Raw genomic sequence first — 25,498 nt, 5'->3', positions numbered from 1 at the left:
ACTTTTACCATCCAGTTTTGATTTTCTCTCCTCTGTGCCTAATGGTTTATTGAATGTTGGTTTACTTTATTTTAGTTTCATCTGTTAAATGTGTATTTTGTTGTAGTGTGATTATCACTCTGTGACTAGCCTGCGAAGGGCGCTATACACATACAAATTGATTGATTGGTATTACTGATGCTTGCAGACACTACTTCAGATATTGTACGTTTTAGTTGCTGCAACTTCTAGACACCTCGGCTAATTGACTGAGAGCGACCATGCGCTGTAACACGCAATCAATGCTTATTGATCCGTCTCCCCTCACTGCTGTGCTGCTGATGAAATCCTGAGACGTGTCAGCCATTTTCTCTTGGCAAGAGCCGCTGCCTGCCATGTTGTCCGGCCGGGGGAGACTTTCTCCGGCTGCAGTTAGATGGCAGTGTGGGACCGGCGCTCCGGAGGGCAGCCGAGCCGGCGCGGAGAGGGAGAGCGGAAGGAAGGAGGCGTGCACCGGGGCTGCCAGCATGCGTGTCCCGCTGCGCTCCTGCTGCCGGCTCTCGGCGCTGCTGCTGGGCTCGCACCGCGGATCTAAGGCCGGGCTCAGGTGGCACTCGTCCCTGGGAAACATGGTGTCCTACCTCACGGAGGAGCGAGGGCGGCCGCACTGCAAGGACTACAGGATCTACTTCAGTAAGTGTCGGTTATGAGAGCCGATGCGGGTACAGCAGCACCACGTGTGCGAGGCTCTTCCGGGGTCTGAGTCGCAGCAATGGCGGCGGCGGGAGCGGGAGCTGGGCCTGCTTTGCGGTGTCCTCGGCATCAACACGGACAAGGACCACTGTGCATTCAGTCATTTCATTATGCATATTAACGAGCAGTGCACTGTTTGTACATGCACAATAATACGAATTGCAGCTTATCGGGTCCCAGCATCTGATTGCATGCGCAGTTTTACAAATGGACTTAAATGCTTATGCTGGGTTGGTTCTCCTTCATAGTGCATTAGTGCCACACAGATATATTATGCACTAATAGTATATTGCTGCAGAACCGGTATAGCATATGAGAGTACAACCCTACCCAAGTGACTTATACTGGTCGCATTCGTGTAGCGCTTGTCTCCACCAATGGGATCAGAGGGATTCTGCAGATGTACGCGGCTCTACCAATGGGATCGCTGGGATTCTGCAGATCTGCGCAGACCTGCTGAAATCTGCGCTCCAGGAACGTGACCTCAGATCTTTGAATGCATATAAACGGTGTTTGCGGTTTGCTTGCTGGCTGTAACCTTATGCTTTAATTGGTGAACTAGCCTATATGGATAAGTGAACATCTTGTCTGCATGTATCGTTCATAGACAAAATTGGAACAGCATGCATTTTAATATAACTTTGCCAATAAAACTCCCTGCATTCCTATATAAACTGCCAGTCCCACTTTGTGTGATCAGTAAAGGTATATTATTATATTTCTTAGCACACACTTTTATCCAGGGCGACATACAGCTGTTACAATAGGTCACATTATTTTTATATACAATTACCCTTTTATATAGCTGGGTTTGTACTGAGCATTGTGGGTAAAGTACCTTGCTCAAGGGTTCAAGAGCAGTGCCTTCACCTGGGACTGAACTCTGAGCGCTCCTCCACACTGCTGCCCAGTTGTTGGTTAGTGTATTTTCTGATGAGAAAATAACACGGACGTGATTTAAGAGGGAAGTACAATATTATGGGATTGTCACTGGCCCTTTTCAGTCTTTGGCAATGTTAAAGTGATTGACTCATGTGAGGCACTGTCTCATGCTACACTTAAGACTCAAAGACAGTGGTGTTAACTGTTCAAGATCCATCACATTAATACAAATTGAATAGATTTATCACATTTAAAGAAATCAATATTTTGATTATCAGGCTAATGCATAAATACATACTCTAAATCACACACGCATTTACTGAGAGTTAGTCAGATTCTACGTTTCACAGACCATTTAGATATACCTTAATTATCATAAGATTTGTTTCCTACACCAGGAAGCACAAGATGCTGTAAAAAAATAATAATACTGCAAATGTTTACATTCTCGGAATCAAATAAAGATGGTACAAGTGGCCGGATTATCAGCAGAAATTAACATGTGAGATTGGAAAAGTATGGGAAAATAAAGTTAATTTTACCCCTCCCCAGTTAATGGTGGGATAGGACCACTCATGTTCATTTTGTAACAGTCAACAAAACAGGACCCCTTTTACGGACTACTGTTGCACACAGTCTCAAACACCTCGGCCCTCTGTCCCATGTAGGCAGTGCTGCTGCTGAGCTCCTGGGACACCTCATGCCTCAGGTTCATCCACAGAGTGCAGTTCTTGTTATTGCATTTTGTGTTTTGTCTTCTACAACAACACGCTTTCCATCAGTCAGTCCGTCTCACGTGGGACACTGTTCTGTTTACACTCAAATGCCACCATGAAGAAGTGTCTTACCCCTCTGAGTGATGGGATAGACCAGGCTAATTGTGCTATAATGAGTAATTCTTTGAGTTTGAGTTTATAATATGTTTTTGGATGGACCCCACTGTGTGTAGGATCCAAATTATGAAGAGTTAAAGTACTGCCAACGTACCGCCAAAGTTGTCTCTGTAGACTGTGAGGGATGCAAAGTCCCCCTAAATCCCACTGAGCCTAAATCATGACTGGGCCAAGGCTAGCACTTTCCAACGTGTCCTGAAACCGTTTTTCAGATCAATTTCATATCGAGACTCCCACTTCAGGTTTATATCCAATTTTGAGTTCCACGAGCTTCCAAGATGTTTATGTAAAAAACCTGATCCTTTATGTATGTATTTGAAGGTGCTGGGTGCTAGATGGTCCTTATCAATTTATAATAACTTCCTGTAGATCAGAAGACCATGACCCTATTTAGGAGTTTACTTTGTAGCTCTCGGACATTCCAGATTGACTGAATCATGGGGGTTTATTGTCATTATATCCTCAAGAGGTCCAGGAAGCTGAGATCGTGGGGAAGCAGACAATATGGAAGTAGACATTGGTAATGGCTTGATGAATCTGAATTCCATCTGTAACCAGGAGTTACATAATTAGGAGTATAAAACCAATACATTGTTTTTTGTAACATCAGCTGTACGATATTTTCGCTAGAGACAATTTAGAGATCCAAAAAATATAGAAAACAGTTATTGGTATTGATTCTATTCTATGGGACAAGTTTTGATCTTTCAAAGTGATTCTTAAGTAGTAGGATTTGGGGAGCTTTTCGGAATGTATGGCAAACCAGAAAGCCATAAAAGTCCCACCTCCTCAGGGATTATTGGCACGTTGTGATGTGGCAAAGCTTTAAGGGGCATTTTCCCAGGGCAGTAATTTGAGAGCGCTTGTTTCTGTGTTAGACTGAGAGGCATTCCACGGATGACTGTCCAGAGTGATGACACGTTAGGGTTTGAGACCCTAAGCGTCCGCAATTGAGAGTTGGAAGTACGGTGGGCGGATACGGTGTGCTCAAGTGTTGTAGATCATTAATTAAAGTCACGTCTTCTCACTGTGGGAGCGAATAAATGCCTATAAAGTTCTCCTTTGTGCACAGACATTAACGGCCTTGCATATTAAGACCACATATCATGTTTGTGGTTTCTGAGGAGCCAAAAGGAGCAAGTCTCTCAAGAGTGATTTCTCATTCAGGAAGTAATCTGCCCCTCGGTCATGCATCCACAGCACTTCTGTGGTTTGTTACTTTGTTTCAGACTTTACAATAAATAGTCATGGCAACAAGAAGCAGTAACTAATGATGAATGTGCGAAGCGCCCCCCACCACCTTCCTTCTGCTTCATGCGGGAACCGAAAAGCAGAAGTTGTGCATCGAAGGCCTTTTAATGAATGGTCTCTAGACAGGCTCAAATCAAATTTCACAGCAGGATCCTCCGAGCCGGTGGCAGAGGAGGGAAGAAAAAGTTGTCTGGTGCTTTTTTAATTATTGTTTTTACTGTTTGAAATCTCAGAGGTCTTTGTGTGAAAGTATACGATACTTCTTTCGAAGGAGAACGTCCCTAACGTCAGATCGACTGGGATGTTGCCCACAGGGTTTGTTCTGTCAGGATTTGATTTTGAATATTTAGTTTTCAGTAAAGTCTTGACCGAGGTGATTTGAACAGGGATCCGGATGTGATGATCACAACAATGTGAAGAAATCGCCCCTGCTGTCCTCCTCTGGTGCCCCATCTTGGCTGTGATTAATGATGGAGAGGGAGAGAGGGAGAGAGGGGGGGGCAGGAGATTCACACAGATTATAATTCTGTAGCAGGAAGGGCTCAACCTTGCTTGTAAATGCCTTTCTCATTTAAAAGATAATCCCAGTTTTCTCTTTGCTACAGTGGGAGTTTTATGGCACATTGTGACGTAAGGGAGGTTATTTTTGCAGACTAAACACAGCCAGGAAAATAAAGGGATGTGGTCTTTCTCTGAGGGTTTCTCTGGATATTCACAGCTGGTCAAGAGACTTCCATATAGCTCCTAAAGCCTTTTATACTGTCCCATTGGTATCTTTTTTTGGTTTTCCTGATGAGACATATACAGTAATAGTACCGTATCACTGCTCAGGGGTTGACAGCACGACCCGCTAGGTGAATATCTAAAATGGCCGTGTGCTGACATTTTTAATTTGCCCTTAGTGAAGAGCTCCAAATCTATTCAGGTTGAAGCTGTAAAGTATGACACATGTACCATATTAACCTACACTACATGAAATCGCGGTTTAATTTTCCAGTAATCGTGATTGTTTCCCGTTATTTTCTCTCACGCAGAAACCGCAGAGGGAAGGTACATCTCTCCCTTCCACGACATCCCCCTTTTTGCTGGAGATGAGCAGGTGAACTTCATTTATTTTTTAATCCACAATGTTGACGTGTGTGCAGTTTGGAACTGTGGCTTATTGGGGGCTGTTTAAGTCATCAATAATAGGATTTATCTTGGTGGAAATGCCTCCTCGGAGGTATGTGAAGGGAAAACTCTGTATAAGCGTTTGCATTTATGTGTGTATTCACCGGTGAAGTTTTTGGGAAGGCGAGGTATGGTTCTGCTCTGGCACTGTTTTGGTCTCCTTGCGTCAGTGCAGATCTTAGACTGTGATTTAGTGATTTTTATTAAGTGTTCGATTGTGTTTATAGAGCACCTTTCTAACTATATTTCCCCATAGCAGTGCTCTTAAAAGTATTATTCAAATTGATTTATTATTTATTTCTTAGCCTTGTCCTTGACTTAGTTTACATCCCTGAGGGCCAATATCTCACAGGTTGTATAGGTCACACTTGCCAGGCCAAGCACAGAGGTTTAATTGGTTTAAGGCAATCATTATTGGAATGAGTTCATACTACTTGATTCAATAGAGCATAATAGAAACTATAATTTAACCTCCAACCTGCAGGTACGCCTCTGACTTCACGGTGAAAGTGCCGTCGTCGTCAATATTCAGTGCTGCCTCTGAATAAGAGATCCCATTTTAGATAGACCCCCCAGACAGTCCCATCAATTGATTCCAAATTCAGAGCAATTTCTGCCCATTGTCTCCTCGTCGACATCGATGTCAGCGGTGAGAGCGCGGCTGGATCAATGGCCAAATCTATCCAGTCCGTGCGGGAGCGTCAAAGCCCGAGCTCTTTAAGTAGTCATTCTCATGCAGCCGTCCGCTCGCCACACGCAGATGTACCGGCCCCAGATCCTTGCATTGATTTCTCAGCCTCCAACCATGAAGACAGAAAGCCTTTTGAGAAGCATAATTCAATCCGACAGGGAAAAAAATGTTAATTGAACAGTGTGAAAGGTTAAGTGTTTCTGCAGAGGTCCTGTCAATACTAATGTGTCCTACATAGATTTCCAACTGTTCCCGTCCAGAATGCGGCAAATTATTTTCGCGGAATCGCAGCGTCTCCTATTAGTGCGCCTCCTGCGCCGGGGAATTAATGTGCACTGGAAACAGATCTTCGACAGTAATGCGAAATAAGCGTGTCGAGGAAAACCTCCAGAGGGGAGAAGACAGACTCCCAATTCTTGGAGATTCACCGGTGTTGTGTTGAAATGATCGAGAAAGCGTGCCGTGCCTTTCATTCGTGTGTCTGACCTAAGAACCTGCCTGAAGCGCCAGTTTTAACGTCTCCATTTCTGAGTGTACTTGTGGAAAGAGACTGAAACGGATGATATTGCAACTGTGATATGTGAAGTGCTTTAATTGCCTCCATAATTAATATATTTCCCCCCCACACACAGGAAAATGATGTCCCATCCAAGAGAGTCAAGAAAAACGAAGATGAGGTATTTTTCTTTTTTTGCATTCTGCCTATTTGCTAAAACTATAAAACAACCCGCTTCACCGGGCATGTTTTACGCCACTGAAGATGAAAAACGTCACGGTCGACTAGATCCTGAACTGGGTTAGGTTTTTTTTATGGAAAGAGAGAGAGTGTAACGGCTTTACGATGATTGTTAGCCAACAAAAAGGATGTCTAGAATATTTCTTGGCATTTTTGTCTGTGTTCGGTTTGATTTATTCCTTTGAGGACAGAAATGGAGCAAAAACTCTCTCAGAAATGATTTTACTTCCTGATTTTGCTCTACTTTGCCGCTGATAGTTGGCCGTGTAATTTTCTTGTCTCATACTGTGGTTTGACAAGCTTTTTCTGTATCTCTTATTGATTGTTTGACTGAAACATTGTGGACCCTGAACAAGATTTACTGCTTGTCTTTATATATACTGCCTGCATATATAGTCTATATATACACACACCAACCACACATCGGCTATTTGCCTTGTTGTCCTTCAAGCAGGCAATGGAAGTGTGACAAAATATCCTTTATCTCACAATCTTAAGTTCCCAAAACATTATGATCTATTGAACAGCACGGTATTGAAGGCCTGATTTTTAAGCGTGAGCACAATTAGCAGTGATCAGGATAATGACTCGGCAAGGACAGAATAAAATGTCAGGGCTCCGCGCTCGTTAAACGTACGATTACAGCGACAAGCGCACTGATGGCGCCATTCGAGGCTATATTCGGCAGCTGCGAGAATTAAACGTAGCCTCGTGCTCGAGCAATCAGGATAATTTGTCAGCTGTGCATGTGATGTGAAAAAGAGATGCTAAATGAATTCAGACGTGCAATCAGGATCCGCAGGTAAACACAGTGGGCCCAGCTCGGTAAATAACAGCTTCTCTCGCCGAGAAACTGGATCACGTGAACATACGGCAGATTTAATATGCAGGACTTCCTGGGTTTGTTTACTGTTTTAAGTTCATTGTACATTTGATATATTATAGAGTAAAATGCTGACAGACTGTTAGTGTTTTTACCTGCGTTGACATCAAAACTAGACACAGTTAGTGTCCTAAAACAAGGGCACGCTTTTGTGACTTAAAGGGACAATCAGGGGATCACAAAGCCTTTCGTTGATTTAATTTACTTTTAAAGGGCAGGTCAGAAGGTATCTAAATCTTTTTTCTCTCCCATATTTGCACCTTTGTTCAGAGATTAGATTTGTGTTCACTTGTGCAACTGACCTGGGATCAATGTATAGCTTTGGTGATTTAAATATTTAGTATTGTTTTGTTTATTTAAATACCCCAAACATTTACATAGTGTTTTACAGAATACAGAACTCTTAATCCAGATTCAGATTCAATACTGCGCTGTCCGACAGATCACATGTAACCAAGTCAATATGCCGTGTTCGTGCGCCGTTCAGTCAGCTGATAATCGCAGCTCGATCGCGGCGTGGCAGCATAAACGAGTGCTGGCTGAGTGACACTTGGTTTATGACTCGGGGTTGAGTCTGGCAGCTTATAAACACCAAGTCGCCTCGGTGGACCTTTGATTGAGATGTTTGAGTCAGGGTTCGCAGGAGGTTGACCACAAATTCATACAATCACATCAAAGCCAATTAATCACTGAGGGCAGGTTTGGCATCGGTTTACAATCTGACTTTATTGGAGCTGATTTGACACATTTTACCAATAGGCGAGTACAGTTACATCATATGTTGGTGAAAGAAAGAAATGTCAAGGATAAATCAAAGTATTTCGGTATGAGTTGATATTTTATCTTCATGGTATTTAAGTGTTTAATGAAAAATATCTGCCTATTTAAGCCCAGCAAAAGGAGAATTGGACTTTTAGATTGTGTTGCCAAGGCTTTCACACCATGAGAGGGAAACGTGCAACAATACAGAGATTTACATCCATTCAATTAACCTCTTTCCTATTTTCAATACAAAATATGTTGCTTCTGCTTTTCATAGACAGTGTTTAATATGGTCGTGGAAGTGCCTCGCTGGACAAATGCCAAATTGGAGGCAAGTATTACTATTTTTATTATTACCAGTATTATGAAAACACACTCAACACGCATCACACATGGAGTACAGTGGGGAGAAAAAAACACTGTTGGAGAAAAATACCTGTGCATTTTATCGGTTGCATTAAAAACCATCTTCAATAACAACATTCACTTTTTCCAGTTACTATTAACAAAGGCTTTTGGAACGACAATCCACATATGTGTGCATTGTTGCATCGCTGCGGTCAGTAAGAGGTTAACTGTCTGCAGGAGAGAGTTTGAAGATCCCTGCGTTGTCTGCTCTGGCGGTATAAGAAAGCACACTTACGCAGTCTAGTGAAGCGAGGCTTTCAGCGCTGTTTACTCTTCTCTGAGACAGAAACTGATTTTGAATGGCCTAAAACCTTCTCCCCCTTCACCATCAAAGAATCTATTCAAGATATATATATATATTTCTTTCTCCTCCTCTTAAGTGTGTGTTTTATAGCTGGGGTCTCAGAATACTACCAACAATACATGCAGGGATGATATTTGGAACCACACCTGTCCCGCGCTTCACCTTTCTTTTTTAATTTCTTCGCAGTGTAGAGACAAACCTTAATGATATTTAAACACTGTGATCCCGAGAACATCTCGCATCTAAATCCTGGTTTTGGAGATGCAGCACTTATGGAAAAGGAATGAATGAAATTGCTAATGAATGAAAATGTGGCGGTGCTGAGACACGTCGTTTGAATCGGCCAGTTCCTCTGCTGCATTTCTCTCAGAGCTTGCCAGGTGTATTTCATCTCCTGTTGTGATGAATCAGTTTTGCCAGTTTGTTTGCTGATTAAAAACCAAGTAATTGGCCACCCTGACATCAGCCTACTTTATAACATGAGTAGATTCTGAACCTCGAAAGAAAACCCCACTCAGATACACTGTTACTGCAGAGTGCGTTATTATCAATATGTCTTTCGGTGCCGTTTTATTTATTTATCTCTCTTCCTGACATCGTGGCGTTATCTGAAATTGCCAGTCGGGAGTCGTGTGTATTAAATGGCATTAAATAGTAATTGTCCTGTCTTCCCCCAGATTGCGACTAAAGACCCACTGAACCCTATTAAGCAGGACGTAAAGAAAGGCAAGCTCCGATACGTCGCCAATGTCTTTCCTCACAAAGGTTACATCTGGAACTACGGCGCTCTTCCGCAGGTGAGACCGGTGTGGGATCAATGCAGAAAGTGCATCCGCTATCTGGCACAACAGTCCGTGAAAGTGTTGGATTAGGTACTAAACATGTACCTCAAAATGTTGTCATGTGTTCATATTTGTAAATTCCGTAAGTACTGTTTGTTGGAGTGTGTTTGTGAATAATAGGTTTCAGGAAACTAAAAAGTACATGGAAATAGGCTGCCCTTTCTCTTGTGTGAGTAATTCAATATGTTTTATTAATTGAACACTTTGAAAACCGCCCGAGAGTGACTCACCGCCAGTTTATTAATTAAATCTGCACGTCTGCTATTCTCTACAGACCTGGGAAGCCCCGAGTCTCATGGACAAGGACACGCAGTGCTGCGGGGACAACGACCCGATAGATGTGTGCGATATCGGCTCAAAGGTGGGTTCTGGAGTTCATACATTACATATAAACATGTTCTCTCCGCCTTGCCATTCTTTGCTTGGTATTTATTCTACACATTCTTGCACATTCTGCAAGTTCTGCAAATACTAGAAAGACACTAAAGGATGGCTGTCAGACTCCAGTCCTGGGGGGCCGCGGTGTTGACACTGAACACACTGAACATTCCAGAGTCGGGAGAGAGACGCGTTCAATTAATCCAGTTAATTGATTAATTAGAGCAATTAAGGAGCCAAGAGCCGGGCAGGAAACTTGATACCACTCTTCCCCGTAACACCTGGCTGATTCCTCGGCCTGCTGCAGGTGTGCCTGCCGGGAGAGGTGATCCGTGTGAAGGTCCTGGGCATCCTGGCGATGATCGACGCAGGAGAGACGGACTGGAAGATCATCGCCATCAATGTGGAAGACGCAGACGCTCCCATTTTAAACAGTAGGAGCGAGTCGTTCATCGTGTCTTATGAACGTGCTTTCCTGAAATTATACATCTCCACATATTTTTAATGAATTAATGTATCCCTTAGGTATCGAAGATGTGCGCAAGAACAGGCCGGGCCATTTGGAGGCCACAGTCGATTGGTTCAGGAAGTATAAAGTGCCGGACGGGAGTCCCGAGAACCAGTTTGCCTTTAACGGACAGTTCAAAGACAAGGTAACCGTGGAAAGATCTGGCTTGGCTTTGGTTGGTTGGCTGGTTGGTTGTTTGTTTGGGGCGTTGGGGGAAACATCTTCCTGGACTGCATGACCCCCTCAATCATAATTTACTGGGTATCACTTATTTACGTTGAGATGTTTCTCTCCAGTAATAGGAGTCGCTGAAGATTATCACTTTGGATTCAGACAGAATTGAACTGGCAGGTTATAGGAAGCCCTCTGTGACCTTCAGAGCACCTTAGAAACACTGGCGGTGGGGGGCCAAGTGTCTGTGTCTGTGTGTGTTATGCGTGCATCTGTGTGCGGTGCTGCAGACCTCACTCCTGTGTCTCACTCTCTCTCTCTCTCTCTCCGGCAGGATTTTGCTCTGGCGATCATTCAGTCCACTCACGAGCACTGGAGGGCACTGGTGCGGAAACAGGTTAATGGAGGAGCGATAAATTGGTGCGTTGGAGGGGAAGTCTTCCACAAGGGCGCTCTTCAGATCTGCGGTCTGCAGAGACGCAGCGTCCGCACAGCGCTTCATTGCTCTCCGGGGGGCGGCTGCTGCTCTCCTCCTTTTCCTTTTTATTTTCTGTTCTGTGGATTTATGTATACGTTCTGGGTTCCCCTCAGAAAGAGAGAAGGAAGAAAGTGGGAAATGCAGATATAAACCCTATAGAAAGATGTGTGTATAAATAATCTTGCCTTCTACGTACTGTCCCAGTTGGGAAGTGAAGCGTGTCCTCATCCCGGCCCTGCCGAGGCTGTCGGCTGCGGAGAAACGTCTCCGCGTTGACGGCTGGTGATCCGATAAATCGGGAGCAGTGCGGATCTGCTCTCTCGTTTATGTCGGGTCGTTAGGGTGTCCGATCCTGTGTGTGTTAATTTTGGGGTGTGTGCAGATTACTGAACGCCTTGAAGTGTCTGATCAGTGTCAGGGTTTATTATTGTCCTCTGCCGTATCTGGGAAGAAGGCAGTCTTTTTTTTTTTTTTCTTCTTCCTCAGAAGGGGACACAGTTTTGTCTTGAGTGCGACCGATTACACGAAACTCCTCAGGAGAGTTTGTCGGTGTCCGAATCGGATTAAAGCGAGATAAATTCAGTATTTCTCTTCATTTGTTCTTTAGTGATCGTTCGCGATCTGAAGCTACTTGCGAAGGTACTTATGGACACTTGCTTCTTTATTAGAGCATTCTGGGTAAACAACACCAGTGTCTCGCCAACAATTTGAAACTGTGACCCTCAGGTTATTGCCGTCCCATCATCATTGTAAATGTAGGCAAAGTAACTTAACGGATTTAGCCATAGAAGACTGTAGTTTTTATTTTACAAAGTGAGACTGGGATAGAAGCAGTCTGATCTAGAACAAAGCCAGTATATATAATATATATATATATATATATATATATATATATATATATATATATTCACTATAACTCTACGCCCTTGATTTATTTAAGAGAAAATTATTTAAACTTCCTGCAACCCTCACCAGGATAAGCGGTTTCGAAGATGGATGGATGCATGGATGATTTAAACTTCAGAAAGGGTTGAGACGTGAACTTTCAGTGCCCATATAGGATACTAGATCTGGGAGAGAACTAGCTTTTGAAGATTTTCTGGCCGGCAGAGAAGAGACGGAGATGCATTATCTTCAGCACGGGGGCGAAACGTTCAGAAGTTCATTCGGGAAGTCCGACATGAGAAGACTGATTCACTCAATCCTTTTTCTCCCTTTCTTTCTTCTTCTCCACAGTCAAAACGTGTCGGTATGTGAGAGCCCTTTCAAATGCAGCGAGGATGAGGCTGCAGCCATCGTTAACTCGGTAAGAACCGGGTTATTTCAGCGGATTCTGTAGTTTTCATGTCAAGTAAATCAAAAGACTGTGTGTTTGTGTGTGTGTGTGTGTGTGTGTGTGTGTGTTTGTTGTGGTTCCTCTAAAGTTTATGAAATAGAGAATGCGGTCCAATCACAGGCACCGTCTTGGTGTTAGTATTCTTCGTTTCCCCCACTAGATGTCAGTTTTGCTCTCTGTGGTCCCTGTGTATTGTATTTGTGTGCCCCCCCCCGCACACTCACACTCACCATGAGCTGATAATTACGAGTGTAGTATAACATCACACCAGATAAGAGTCTTTAAGAACGACTGGCAAAGCCTAGAAGTTCGTTAGACAAACTCCAGTTGAAATGCAATAGCCAGCCAGGTTCATATTTAACATTGACATATTGTGATATCTGAGAGTGTCACGTTTTTGACTTTCATATTTTGCCCCCCAGGCCCCAATCCCCGGGTCACCAGATCCCGTCCCCACTGAAGGTAAAGTGTTGTTTCTGTGTTATGAGCAAATTCAGGGTTTGAACTCGTAACGCATTGTGTTGGCCGTTCGTTTGGGTGGAAACAGCCTAATTACAATGAACGGCTTTTATTTTGCGTGTCTGATGTAATACAAGAGAAACTCTTATATTTTCTGCATAACGAGGAATGATAATTGTTATTTATCAGACGTCTTAACCTCATCTCTGGAAATTATTAGATTAGAACGATCTAAAATGACAGTTTTGTTCCATTAAATATGGATGAAAATCACATAATTAACTTTTTGTGTTTAGTGTTCCAGGAAATTTTTTCATGTCCTCATCAAAAAGTCTGAATATTTTGGTTTTCAGAAGCAATAGCCAATCGTGTTTGTTTTGAACAGTTTTATACCCAAAAAAGGATATTGAATGTGTTTTTTCGGTTTCAGTGGATAAGTGGCATTTTCTTGCGAAGTGATTCACGAAGAAGGATTGAAACCCTTGAACACAGTCATCTAAAGCCAAAGACTTTCTTCAGAAATGAAACTGTAGAAGCACTTACTACACAAACTGCCACGTTACACCCGTGTAACAGAATAGACTTGTGTTGAACATGTATTCAATTAAACTTTGTGTATGCCTTATTAGTTGACATTTGTAAATATACATTTTTTCTTGTTTTTGTCAAGTTGAAATGATACGAAGTTGCAGTTTAAATGTAGAGCTTGCAAGTGTGATCAAGAATAGTTTTTCCAAGTATTAAATAACATTAATTTAGTTCCATTGAGAATCAAGGACTTAAATCTCCAATTGCTCTTGTCATTAAGTACACTTAATTGGGGATAATGGGGAGAAGACAATTAAGTCATAATTTAGTCATTGATTGTTAAAACTGAGTGCAGTCCAATATTCAGGACTGGTTATGTTGCACAGAATAATATAATTTGTTTCAGATTGTTTTTTTTTGTAAATGATTTGTTTCTTGTGTGTTTGTTAGTTGAAGAGGATTGTTTTTTATCCTGATAGTTGTTTATATTTTGTTCTTTGACCATATATTTGACAAATAAAGCGTCTATCATTTTTTACTGATCATCAAAAATTCTTCTTAATTTTGAAATCGGTGCTTCCAATCACAGTCGAACCTTGCTGTGAGTTTGGGGAATAAATGGGCTTTGATCATCGCGTTTCTGTGAGAAATCTGACCTTGAAAAGGCTTCATTAACGGCGCCGGGGGAGAGCGTCTCTCAACAATGCGTGCTTTTAGATTCGCCAGACAATATCTGCTGTCAGCGTAAGTGGCAAGAAAAGATTAGTGTTAATGATAAAGTAATGGCTTTAACTCCGTCAGAGGTCCTTTCAGCTGTTTGGCTGCTTGCAGTGTGGCTTTAAATCGTCCTCCCTTCCGTTCCTGACAGGTTTGACTTTACAATAAACACCAGGTTTTTATGTTTGTCAACCTCGGGGTGTTTTTTTCTTCTCATTAAACGTGGGCTGATGTGAAAATCACTCCATTGAAGCGTAATATTAATTCTTTGACAATCTGGAGTGCAGTATAATCAACTAGGAGGAAATGTGTATGTCTATAAGTACATATGTATTTGATTTTGTTTTCAGTGCTGTTTTACCCTCAAGGTGACCGAGTTGAAGCTCAGGCCTTTTGAAATGATGAAAATAATGTTGGTATTGAACTCCTGCCCCTCTGAAATCTGACGTCACGATTGTTCGCTCTGTAAAAAACGCTGATACTTGCTGTGCTGCTGTTGGGTGGGATCTGTTCAGTCGTGTAAGTCAGCAGTTGTGTAGCAGTTGTTGTTGTGCCCTACATAATGTGAATCTGAACTCTTCATATGCAATGGGATTTGATCTAGAGAGCAGGATTTCAACACTTTTGCTTCAGGTAACTTGTGTATTTTGTGATGTCATAATTGTATGTCATCATATTGATACAATATTTATACAATTTTGTAATGACAAAAGAATGAGTCTTATGATTTATATCCATTTTACAATCCACAATACCGCTATACCCTCTCATTAAGATATGAACCGCAGCTAAAAACGATGACTACAAAAAAGAAAATCTGTGACTATTCGAAGTGCATTTGAGAACAAATAACAGCCTTCGCCTCAAGCCTAGGAGATGTAAACCTTGTGTGTCGAGTCCAGGATCATCCTCGCTGCCTCTCGGTACAACCATCTGTGTTCAAACCTCACGCATCACTGAGGACGGCCTGACAGTCGTCCCATGAAGCCACACAAAGGAGAAGTTGCGTAACGCCCAGTTAGTGCTTTAAATAAATATAAATTTTATTAAAAACACCCACATCTCAGCAATATCAGGAATGATATAATAAACAGCTTTCAAATAATCTGCATTCAGTACATTACAATACTTACAGTATTTAGAACCATCCTGGTTGTTGTTTTTTCTTTTGTTTTCTCTTTCTCTTAACATACCAAATATCATGGAAACAAGGGAAGAAAGCGGTACAAAAATAAAGGACACAAGCAGAAAAATAACACACAGAAATAATTCCTCACCTTTAGTGTCTAAACTGCTAAATGCCAACACGTGTGTACGTCGTTAACTGCTAGCTTAACGAGAGCTGTGCGCGACCGTGTCAGTCAAGCTAAGAAATTCATTCAAGTAATGTTGACACCACTTGGAAGCATCTTCAAGTATGGCTCTGCTGATCCCCCGAAACATCCCATCATCCCTCGCTTTCTCAATTGCCACCTGCTACTGAGGCCGGGTCCTGTACACCGGAAGTTACACTATTTTACAAATCCAAAGTCCTTTACAAAACGTTTGAACCAATCTCGCTGCGTGCGACCGTTACAGTGGCTAAATCGTTGTCTTGATTGGGTTTTGACATTTAACATTCCTTGAGATCATCTGAAACAGTAAATCCACTGACTAGTTCTGAAATCCTGATCCAGTATTCGTTTCCGAAAAAAAAAAAGAAAAAAAAAAAAAAAAAAAACATGGGTCAGATGTGGACAATGATAAAGACCAAAAGAAAAATGTAACACAAGTAAGGATTTTAAAAAGCTAAACAAAAATAGTATAAAAACAAAACAGAATGCTTCAATCTTCCATAATAAAATGTGTTTTATATACATTGTGGTATAATTTAAAACATTTTTACAATCTTAACTTTCTTCAAAATGTTTTTATCCCCCCCGAATTTTTATTTTTCTGAAAAAGAAAACAAACAAACGAACAAACAAAAGAAGTGCTTCAGCAAAGGACGTTGTAAATGTAAGAGACAGGTGTCGTTTACTGGACTTGTATACAACACCCCCCCGCCCTCTGACATCATCACATGGGGTGTCATGTTTTTCACAAATTAAACGTAATTGTTTAGTGGTTATAAATAATGTTGCCGTTTTTGTACACAGGAAGGGGGTTGTGTATCTTCTACCATAACTGCCTTAATCTTTCTGTTGAGTAAAAGCAGATACATTGCTGTCAATGTCAATGCCGTACTTTCCCCTTTAATCAGCTCAGTGCATACTATACGTTCAATTTACTTCTTAACAGTTGAAACACAATCTACAAAATGTAAGCACAAAAACAAAAAAAGAAGCCATATTTATGTCTTACTTACAAGCTTAACTTTAGCTTTGAATAATATACAGGTAAAGAGAGACAGTGGGGGGATCAGAAAGCCAAATCCCCGGAGGAAATAAAACGAAAGGTGAAATAAAATAAAAGGGTCGACAATAACACAGGCAGTGTTGGCATACGAAGAACACGAACTGAAATATCCCTGATTTTGATTTAAAACCAAAGCTTGATTTTCAAGTTATACTTGCTAAGAGATTCGGTATGAAAAAGAAGCGATGTACTCTCTCTCTCTCTCTCTCTCTCTCTCTCTCTCTCTCTTTCTCTCGTCATTATGTTGTTGTTGATTATGGTGTATAAAATGGTAAAACGCCTCAATTGTGTCGTCCTATTGCCAAACTAGTTCTGAGGTATATGGCAAGTAGGACACCATCCTGTAGCCTTCTCACCTTGTGCTAAGATTTTCACATGTTTATAGCAGGTCGAATAGCACCATTTCGAAGTTAAAATCAGCTCAAACCCAGATAAATCTTACTTTTCCTCTTATATATATATATATATATATATATATATATATATATATATTACAGTACTAAAATCTAAAGCATAAATTCAAAAAAAGTTATCAGTTTAATTTACTGTACACGTCTTTCACGTTGCTATTTTTCATTTCTTATTTTACAATGATTCAGAGAACCCCACAGCAAACCAGCTGCCTTGAAACCATTACAATTACACATGGCTGCCCCCGGGTCCGAAGCCCGGGCTCCTGCGGCGTTCCCGGGCTCGGGCCACGCTGGTGCTGATGACACCAGTCACATGACGCAGATCCGGCACAGACCATCGGCTGACTGTTACGAAACAGGAAAAAAGGAAATCGGAAAACCCCTAAAACAAACATGCTGGTCGTCGGTTTCTGTTGATAATATCGCGGTTCTAAAAATGCACCTTGAGAATCGTCTCAACACGATTCTGAGTGACAAATATCTGTGTTGTTCAGCACACGTAAGAAGATAAGCACCAGTTTTGAGTTAAATGTTTTGTGTTAACAACATCCCGTTTGCATCCAGTAATGTGTACTGCGATCTAAATGTGTTACAGTTGTGTTCATAGCCCATCAGCGATCGTATTGCTACAGTATCCAAGAAACAAACTTTGATGCTCTTCTGGCATCTCGATGTTTAGTCGAATTTAAAGGTATCCCTCCACCTTTACAAAAAATTACTTAAATACACAAAGTGCTTTAAAAACACTAGTATTTTATAAAATCCACCAAATTTAATCGATGAAGACAATTTCTTCCACTTGCCTACATTTACAATGTAGCGAATTTCATCCCGAAACAATTACATTGCTTTTCGAATTAAGCCTTAAAAAGTAACATACAAACAGATATTGTCATCGAATACAAAGGCATTAAAATGGAAATTTTTATATTAAAGACACTCTTCTTTTCGTAGCACCATGAATTAAATAACCCAAGAAGTCAGTGTTGTATGCCAAGGTAATCTGTAGTTACATGATAAATAAATCTATTTAATAGTCGTAAAAAAAGAAACCTCACCAAAATTAAACCTTGTTTTCCAGTATTAAGCGTCCTGATGTGTCGGACATGAAGCACCACAGGATTAGTACAGTATGTATTTTGCAAAAGTAACAGTACAAATAAATAAATACTGCCGTAACTTCACACCAGAGTTAGTAAAGCTCCAAAAAGAGTGGTAGGGGTGATCTTTGTGTCTCCCAATACGATTACAGTATTAGCGTAGAGTCTAAGCCATTGCATAGAAGCACCGTTCATTATTTCCAGAGAGCCACGCACTTTTCAGAAGGAGCTTTCGGTCTCGTGTGGCCACTGGTGTGACGAGGTCGTTGTTTTGTTTTCCATAGTGTAGCGCCGGTAGTTGTAGATACTTTGAGACTGAATACCTGAAGATGAACCTAAATATACCTGTTGTAAGGCCCCGTCACCTTTGTGAAGGCGTAGGGAGACGTATTGACGATGGAGTTCGTGGTGCAGGACATGGACCTCTGTGTCAGGGTCTGGATGAAGCGTTTGTAGGGCGGCTCAGCCTTCTCCTGCCCCTCGGTGTGCTCCCGCTTGGCCTTCTTGCCCCCGCTGTTTTTCTGGGGCGTGCTGTCCGAGCCCTGCCTCTCCGACTCCTCCTCCTTCTCCCGGGCCTTCTCCGCCATCTTGGCCTCCCACAGTGCCAGCCCGTGCTTGGCCTCGTTCATGCTCTTGTGCTGGTAGAAGACGAGGGAGATGCGCGTGGGGTGGTTGCGGTTGGGGTTCTTCAGCGGCGTGGTGGCATGCAGCTCCCGCTTGGCGCACTCGATGAGGATGGAGCCATGGCTGGGCGCCACCGCCACGCCGCCGATGTCCGGGTCCAGAAAGTTGTGCTCGCTATCCGACCACACGTCCTCTTTGGGTTTCGGCGTCCCGGGCTCCGGCGGGGCGATGGGGCTTGCCTGGACGCCGCCATTGGGTAACATATACCCCAGCGGCGGGAGGTTCGTTGGGCGCTCATTGACGGGAGGTGGCAGCGCCCTCGCCATCCCGTTAGCACCGTGCAGATTCATTTCTGGTTTGATTTGCATGTGGAAAGAGTCCTGGGGTGAACTGAACATCGAGGGGTTCTGGACCCCGTATGGACTGGGGTACCCGCCGTACTGGTTTCCTTTGCCAACAGCTGTGCAGTCCAGACCCGGGTGGGCTGACGGTGGCCGCGAAATGGCCTCCAAATACTGTGCGTCGGCCCCAACATTGGGACCGAAGGATGGGTAGTGACCCATGGGGTGGATGTTGGGTCTCATATTGCAGTTGCTATAGCCATTGACCTGGATACTGGGGTCGGGATACCGGGGCGGGTAGCCGACTCCATAGTGCTGATGGGGGCTGTACTGCTGCTGAGAGTACAGCTGCGGCAGATTGATCTTGTTGAGGGACTCCGGGGTTTGATGCCGATATACGTCTATGTGTTTTGGGTTCGACATGTAGTAGGGGTGGTAGCCATCGATGGGCATGTTCCCATTGCATTGATATCCTGGGTAAAGGTTATTGGGGTTTAAAGAGGCGGGGTAAGTGTTTGTAGGATTTGCCCCATTCAGGTAAGGGTTTGCGACACGTAAAGGGCTCAAGTAGGGATGCGTGGACGTAGGGGAGTCTTGGTAGGGGCTGCCTGATTGCGAAGTGCCAGGAAATGAATCTGCAGGGCTGGGAAACCTGGTGAAACTGGATGGGTGCATGGGATGCGATACAGGGTAATGACTTGGGTTATTCTTCTGCTGATGACTGCGGAGAGGGTGCTGCTGGAGGCCAGGGTGGGGACCTGGAAAAAGAGTGACACAATGTTAATGGGAAGTCATTGGACCCATGTAATGAAATAAATAACTTTTCTCCCCCTCTCAGGAAACGTATTTCATTTTATTCATCATCTCATGTTGTTAGAAGCCTGCGAATGGATACATCTACCTCTACAAATCCAGCCCCTCCAATTAAAAATGTACGCTACAGAAATAAGACAATACTAGTTTGTACATAGTTTCTTATTCCCTCTCTGCCTTTTCTGTCCATGCAAAATCCGGTGGCCCATCCCTCCCAGTGAAAAATTGCCAATAAACACCTTAGAATGACTCAAGTATTTTAGTTCAGTCTACTACTGAATGGCACACCTGCTGCAGCCCCAATAACTCAAAGACAAAGACACCTCATACCTGTCCCGGACGTGTTGTTGCCCATGCTCTCATAAGTGCTTTGCTTCAATCTCGCTTGAATGTTCTTCTCTGCCTTGGAGTTGGGTGTGTCTGCGTTGGAGGGCTTGTTCGCCGCTGCTCTCTTGGCTTCCAGCTTCTTCTGTCGACACGTCTTGGCCGGTTCGGCGAGCATGCGCACTTTCCTCCGGAAGGAGCTGAGCACCTGAATGGCACCAGTCTTTATCTTCTCCTGCTGCGCCTCCACACTCCCGAACTCGTCAGTCGGTGAGACCTTGTATAATGGCAGCACATGGAGCTGCTCATCCTCCGGGATCTTCCCAATTTCTCGATTGTCTTCTCTGGTCAGAGTGCATACCTGCACAGACAACAAAGAGATGTGTTAATGTTTCGTTGATATTGAGTGGAGAAGGCTGAGAAGGAATCAATAAAAGTTCCCCTGACATGAAAGTGAAGTCTGCAAAAAGACATTGGCTGTGAAGAAAACATTTAGTTTTTTCTTTTTTTTCACCTAAATCTATATGGTCTGTATACCTATATAATATCCGTACTGTGCCTCAGTGTAATTCCAGGTCACTGAATTGATTACCACTTCTAACACATCGCCTTTGATAGGAAATTCCTGTCTAGCAAAGTGAACCGACTTAGCGTTAGTTAATTGATCGCGATCACTCAGACGTGTGAAACCCCGGGGCGGTTTCAGTGAAACTCTGTTCTCCATGCAGCCCTCACCAAAGTGCTGCCACTTGGCATGTTGTGGAGGTCCCGGTGGGAGTGCGCGCAGAAGTCCAGACAGGCCGTCACCCCAGAGAAAGGACGACCTTCCTTCGTGCCCAGCCGACAGTCCAACGCCCTGCTTTCATATTCGACCTTCAGAAGAAGGAGTTGGAACAAAAACAAACACATTATGAATCGTTAATTGTGGAAACACACTGAGCCTGTTGCTCAGTCAGGACTGCATATTTGGATGATCCCTCTTGACATCTTGACACAAAGATATGTATTTTACAGCTAATACAATAGTGTGCGATTATATAAGACAATATTTAATCAATCAATATACTGCACAGTCACAGTACATATACGTCGGCTGTTGTTGTTAATTTCTTTACCTGGTTCCCATAGGCCTCAGGTGCCATCTGTTTGTAAGAAGGTGCCATTAAAGTTGCCAGATCCTGTAGATTTTTCTCTAGATTTTCCTCCTGAATACAAAATGATTTTTTTGTTAGACACAGTCTTGGGTGATTGGTCAAGACAAGGATACACTGATATTCCTTAGCTTGAATATCAGAAATCCTGGTGGCTTGTCATCTGAGTTGATGTTGTAAATGCCCATGTCATGTAGTCATGTATTCATTGTTAGTAGTGATCTTAGATCAACCCTAGAATCTCATCAAGCCCCTTTATCTTTGAAGGGTTCCAATTAATAAGCATCAGCAACACAGGTCTGTCGTTGTTTGTCCTCAGTCTTTTCCTGTCCCCCTTTTTAACAAAACATCTAATTTCTCCCTTTTGTTTTGGACTTTTCCATTAGTGAAAACACAATAACAGTAAAGTGGTGGGCTTTCAAGGTTAAGCCATTAGGTTCAGATCAATATATTTTGAGAAGGGTGTCATTCAGGTCTCTCGCTTTCTAGAACAATAGTGAACAACCCTTGTGGGGGTGTGTGTTCTTTTGACCTGTTTTCCATCTGAGCATTCTATACATTAGTGATCATTTGCTTAAATCAAACCAATTAAACCTTGATAATGAGATGTTAGTTTATTTAAACAGACCTACAAGGTTGCCCACCACAGTTCTACTGCATCTTCTGTGGTTTTAGTGAGCAAAACGTTACACCATCTTCCACAGGAACGGAAACATTGTGTAATTGTACCACTACAGCCCTTGAGCTGAATTCTGCACTTGCATCTTTACATCAGAGTATTTTGGGACGCTTTAACAGCCCACATCGGGGACACAAATGAGTCAACACAAACAAACTAGATTATCTCCACAGATAATGCCTCTTCGCATCCGTTACTGTTTTGGTATTTGTTGTTTCCAGTCCTGTTTCCTGTTTGTAGTACTTTGCTGATATCTACCTTCAACTTTATTTGCATTGCGCCGTCGGCACATTTATGAATACGTTTTTTCCAGATTTAATAAGTTGCTTGTTTTTGAGCCCTCTTAGCTCAAGAGCCAGACAGCCCTTCGAAGTTCACTGTCCAAAAACCAGCAGGGGGGGAAAAAAAGCTCACCTCTCTATGGTCATCCCCAAGAAGCTTGAATTTCCTAGGGATTTTACTCCTGGCGAATTTACACCCGTTGTAGTACATACTCCAAGAACACCCGAAGGAGAAGGAGGCTCCGCAGGTCTCGGGATCCAGTCCTTGACAAGCACACGTTCTCCTAGACAGGGAATAGAAGATTAAGGATTGTGAAGTTAGGTACTAGAAACATCACATTTGGAACAGTTATTTAACCACATGGCAAAAACCCACCTGTCTGTGTGTGAGGCACTAATTATTACAACACCACTAAGATATACACACACACACACGACTACAGGGCCATTTAGAGTAGCCAATCAACCCAAGCCTGTCTTTGGGATGGAGGAGGAGACAGGAGACCCTGGAGAAAACCCACATTGTTACCAAACTCCACACAGGCAGACTCCAAGGACTCCAAACACCAGAAACTAACTTTGGTTGCAGGAGCTGTCAATCAATCAATCAATCAACCAATTGTTTTTTTTATTTGGTGTTGAGCCCTTCACAACAAGTTGTCACTGCACCCTTTCACACATTTGAGCCAATCAAGGACAGTAGCAACTCAGTCACTGTGACCATAAAAGTCAATTTATCCATCAGGTACAGAGGAGAGCAATGCATTGTGCCCCAGCCCAGTACCCTGTACATTTTACCTGGTGTTGGACAAGTGAGACCATTCAGTCCAGGTAGAGCAGCATCAGTATTTTATTATGGTGAATTACACACTGTGAATTTACTGCGTACACCTCATTACATGTGCACTGTGCCACACTCCAGTGCCTGCCCTGTGTGAGAGTGGCACAGCTGCCAGAGAGACTGCCAACACATGCCAGTAAATGTCACCGTAATTAATCCGCTAAACTCAACAGGTGGTCACTTGCTCTGGCCGACAGCCAAACAAACGGAGATCCAAATTGAAAGTCGTCTTCTAGGACCAGATTGTACAGGAACCCCACTGGTAAACTTTCCCCACTGACATCAACCCAACTGCAACATTTACAAAACAATCTGAACCGCATGGAATCGTATAATTCATTCTAAAAATTAAAAACAAAAAAAGCGGCTTATTAGTATGGGAAGTTTTGATTATTTTCTTCCCCCCACACTTTTAGCAACCTTTCCTATTAATAATTAATTCCTTAGTAATAAATTCCAGTCGAATTTAAAGAAAATTAAGCCCCGAGAGACGGCAGCGAGAGTGCATGAAAGGCTTCATTAACATTTCGAAGACAGGCGTGCCTTTCAAGTCGAACTCTCGTTGACCTGATGCTCTGGGAATGTCATCCTTCTTCACATGCATGTGATTTTAAGACGACTTCACTGCCCTACTTTCATTAATAGGGTTTGCACAAAATGTGTTTAAAATTGCAATACACTATTTATTTTCGATGTGCTGTGCTGTAGAGCCTGCCGTTCCTCCGTGGCACCTTTTCTGTTACCTGGTTGTAGCCGTGCTGAATTCGAAGCGTCGCATTCGAGGTTGGAGCCGCGCTGCGCATTTATGGGATGGCAAGACTTCCTTCAGTCTTAACTGATACTGAATAGACGCCAGCTAATCTCCGAAGAGCTCAGTGAAAATTATACTCATCCATACTGATCACAACAATACACGGTGTTACTAGAAGGCTTCGCGATTTTCAACGTTCACAATTACTTTCCAAAATGGATGCTTTGCTGCTTAGCACCAAGCTTCGTGCATCGGCTCGTTTACACAGAGATTTTCTTCAGCCTCACATTGTCTTCACTGACGTTTGATGCCTAACCGGTCTACGTGACCTGCACTAGTGCAAGGCTGGGGGGCGGCGGGGGGTGCTTACTCCTCATTGAGCGCACATCGCCGGTTGGTCAGGGCACCGTGCTTCCTCAGCGTGCTGCTCAGCTCCAAGTAGAGTCGGTCTGCCAGGCTGGAGTGGATGCCCTCCCAGATGAGGATGAGCACCACCAGGGTGGCGGTGTCACAGTGATGCCCGGCTCGCTCTCGCACCAGGACCAGCAGCTTCTCCTCCACGCCGCTCCGCCGGATCACCTGGGAGAGGGAGGGAGAGGACATCAGCTCAGGGCAACGAGAACACGGCAAGGTTTCAACTGGAGCCTCGTGAGTGATCGTAGACATGTAAAGGTTTTATTATAACCACTTCAAAAAACACACAAATAAATTAATTACCTACTTCACTCTGTCTTTGTCCTTTTTGCAGGTTTCTAAACTCTATTTTAACATCTTATCAAAATGCCAGTTGACTTTTCTTAAGCACATTACTGTCTGTCCCTTCAGCCTTGCAATGGTTACCAAACATCCCAAACGTGTCTGCTTTCTTCTCAGATCTAATCGATAACTAACTTCAACATATTTCAACATATTTAATAATCACAGGACAAGAGCAGCATTGCAATAGTGGCAGCTAATAGTAATATGGGCTGGTGAGTAAACACTATCTTACCCATTTGGCAATGGGGCATCCCTGCATGCTTTTACCCTCCTTCCCGGTGTAGACCACCTTCTCAATCCTGATAGCTTTGCCCGTTTGGCCAAACCTGGCAAAAACAGAAATAAAAATACACAAATTAACATAACTACAGAGACAACACAAAATATTTCTCATTATGTATTTAAAATATAATAATACTAATAGATATACATCTGCCTAAATAGCTCACTCTCACAGGAGTCAGAGCTGTTGGCATCTGCTTGAAAGTGCCGTTGAGTGATCTTTGTTTAAGCCAGGCTTTGCTTTGCTTTAAGTAAATAAGCACGTCTGAGGTGGAATATGGGACAAAAAGACTGAACACAAAAGGAAGCAGACACCAACACACTTGTATCTGATAGCATGTGTTGAAGGTGCAGAAGTACTGGGGATAGACTGGAGAACTCTGCTGATTGTGGGTGCTCTTATTTGCATGTGCTGTTTCTGATCAGGCAGACATGGCAAAGCAGAACCTTCCAGTAAATAATTTGCATATCTGGGTGTGCAACAGTTGTCCATGCAGACATGTTGGGGAAACGTCACCTCTTTTCCATGATTTCTCTGATGCTCGCGACATTCGGAGCCGCTCCGAGGTGAGTGTAGTACGGGCCTTCGTCTTTTTCACTGATTTGATCTGGG

The 25,498-nt window shown here is 43.0% G+C and overlaps 2 protein-coding genes across 3 annotated transcripts in view; one reads left to right on the top strand and one right to left on the bottom strand.

The window, feature by feature from the left end:
• The first annotated feature begins 342 nt into the window (after positions 1-342).
• Positions 343-13,950, top strand: LOC136766831 (inorganic pyrophosphatase). 2 transcript variants are annotated; one of them, XM_066720653.1, is made up of 12 exons: positions 356-672; positions 4,793-4,857; positions 6,252-6,296; positions 8,278-8,331; positions 9,390-9,509; positions 9,829-9,915; positions 10,240-10,366; positions 10,458-10,585; positions 10,946-11,031; positions 12,326-12,395; positions 12,848-12,887; positions 13,315-13,950. In XM_066720653.1, the coding sequence occupies exons 1-12, from the start codon at positions 375-377 to the stop codon at positions 13,341-13,343; spliced, it is 1,149 nt and encodes a 382-aa protein (XP_066576750.1). In that variant the 5' UTR covers positions 356-374; the 3' UTR covers positions 13,344-13,950. The 2 variants fall into 2 exon arrangements, with proteins under 2 accessions (XP_066576751.1, XP_066576750.1); XM_066720654.1 differs by lacking the exon at positions 8,278-8,331 and having other exon boundaries at positions 343-672.
• A 1,197-nt stretch (positions 13,951-15,147) lies between these two features.
• tet2 (tet methylcytosine dioxygenase 2) overlaps positions 15,148-25,498 on the bottom strand; it is a 45,858-nt gene continuing 35,507 nt past the window's right edge. The window contains exons 3-10 of the mRNA XM_066720652.1: positions 25,403-25,493; positions 24,836-24,929; positions 24,215-24,423; positions 22,386-22,536; positions 21,257-21,346; positions 20,877-21,014; positions 20,148-20,502; positions 15,148-19,762 (exon numbers count right to left, since the gene is read on the bottom strand). Of these exons, the coding sequence (XP_066576749.1) occupies positions 18,375-19,762; positions 20,148-20,502; positions 20,877-21,014; positions 21,257-21,346; positions 22,386-22,536; positions 24,215-24,423; positions 24,836-24,929; positions 25,403-25,493 (2,516 nt within the window). The 3' untranslated portion in view covers positions 15,148-18,374. The remainder of the gene's footprint in view (positions 19,763-20,147; positions 20,503-20,876; positions 21,015-21,256; positions 21,347-22,385; positions 22,537-24,214; positions 24,424-24,835; positions 24,930-25,402; positions 25,494-25,498) is intronic.

Source organism: Amia ocellicauda, chromosome 13 (assembly GCF_036373705.1).
Source record: "Amia ocellicauda isolate fAmiCal2 chromosome 13, fAmiCal2.hap1, whole genome shotgun sequence".
NCBI lineage: Eukaryota > Metazoa > Chordata > Actinopteri > Amiiformes > Amiidae > Amia > Amia ocellicauda.
Note: the sequence above shows the minus strand (reverse complement) of the source record. Positions and strands in the feature narration are given on the sequence as shown.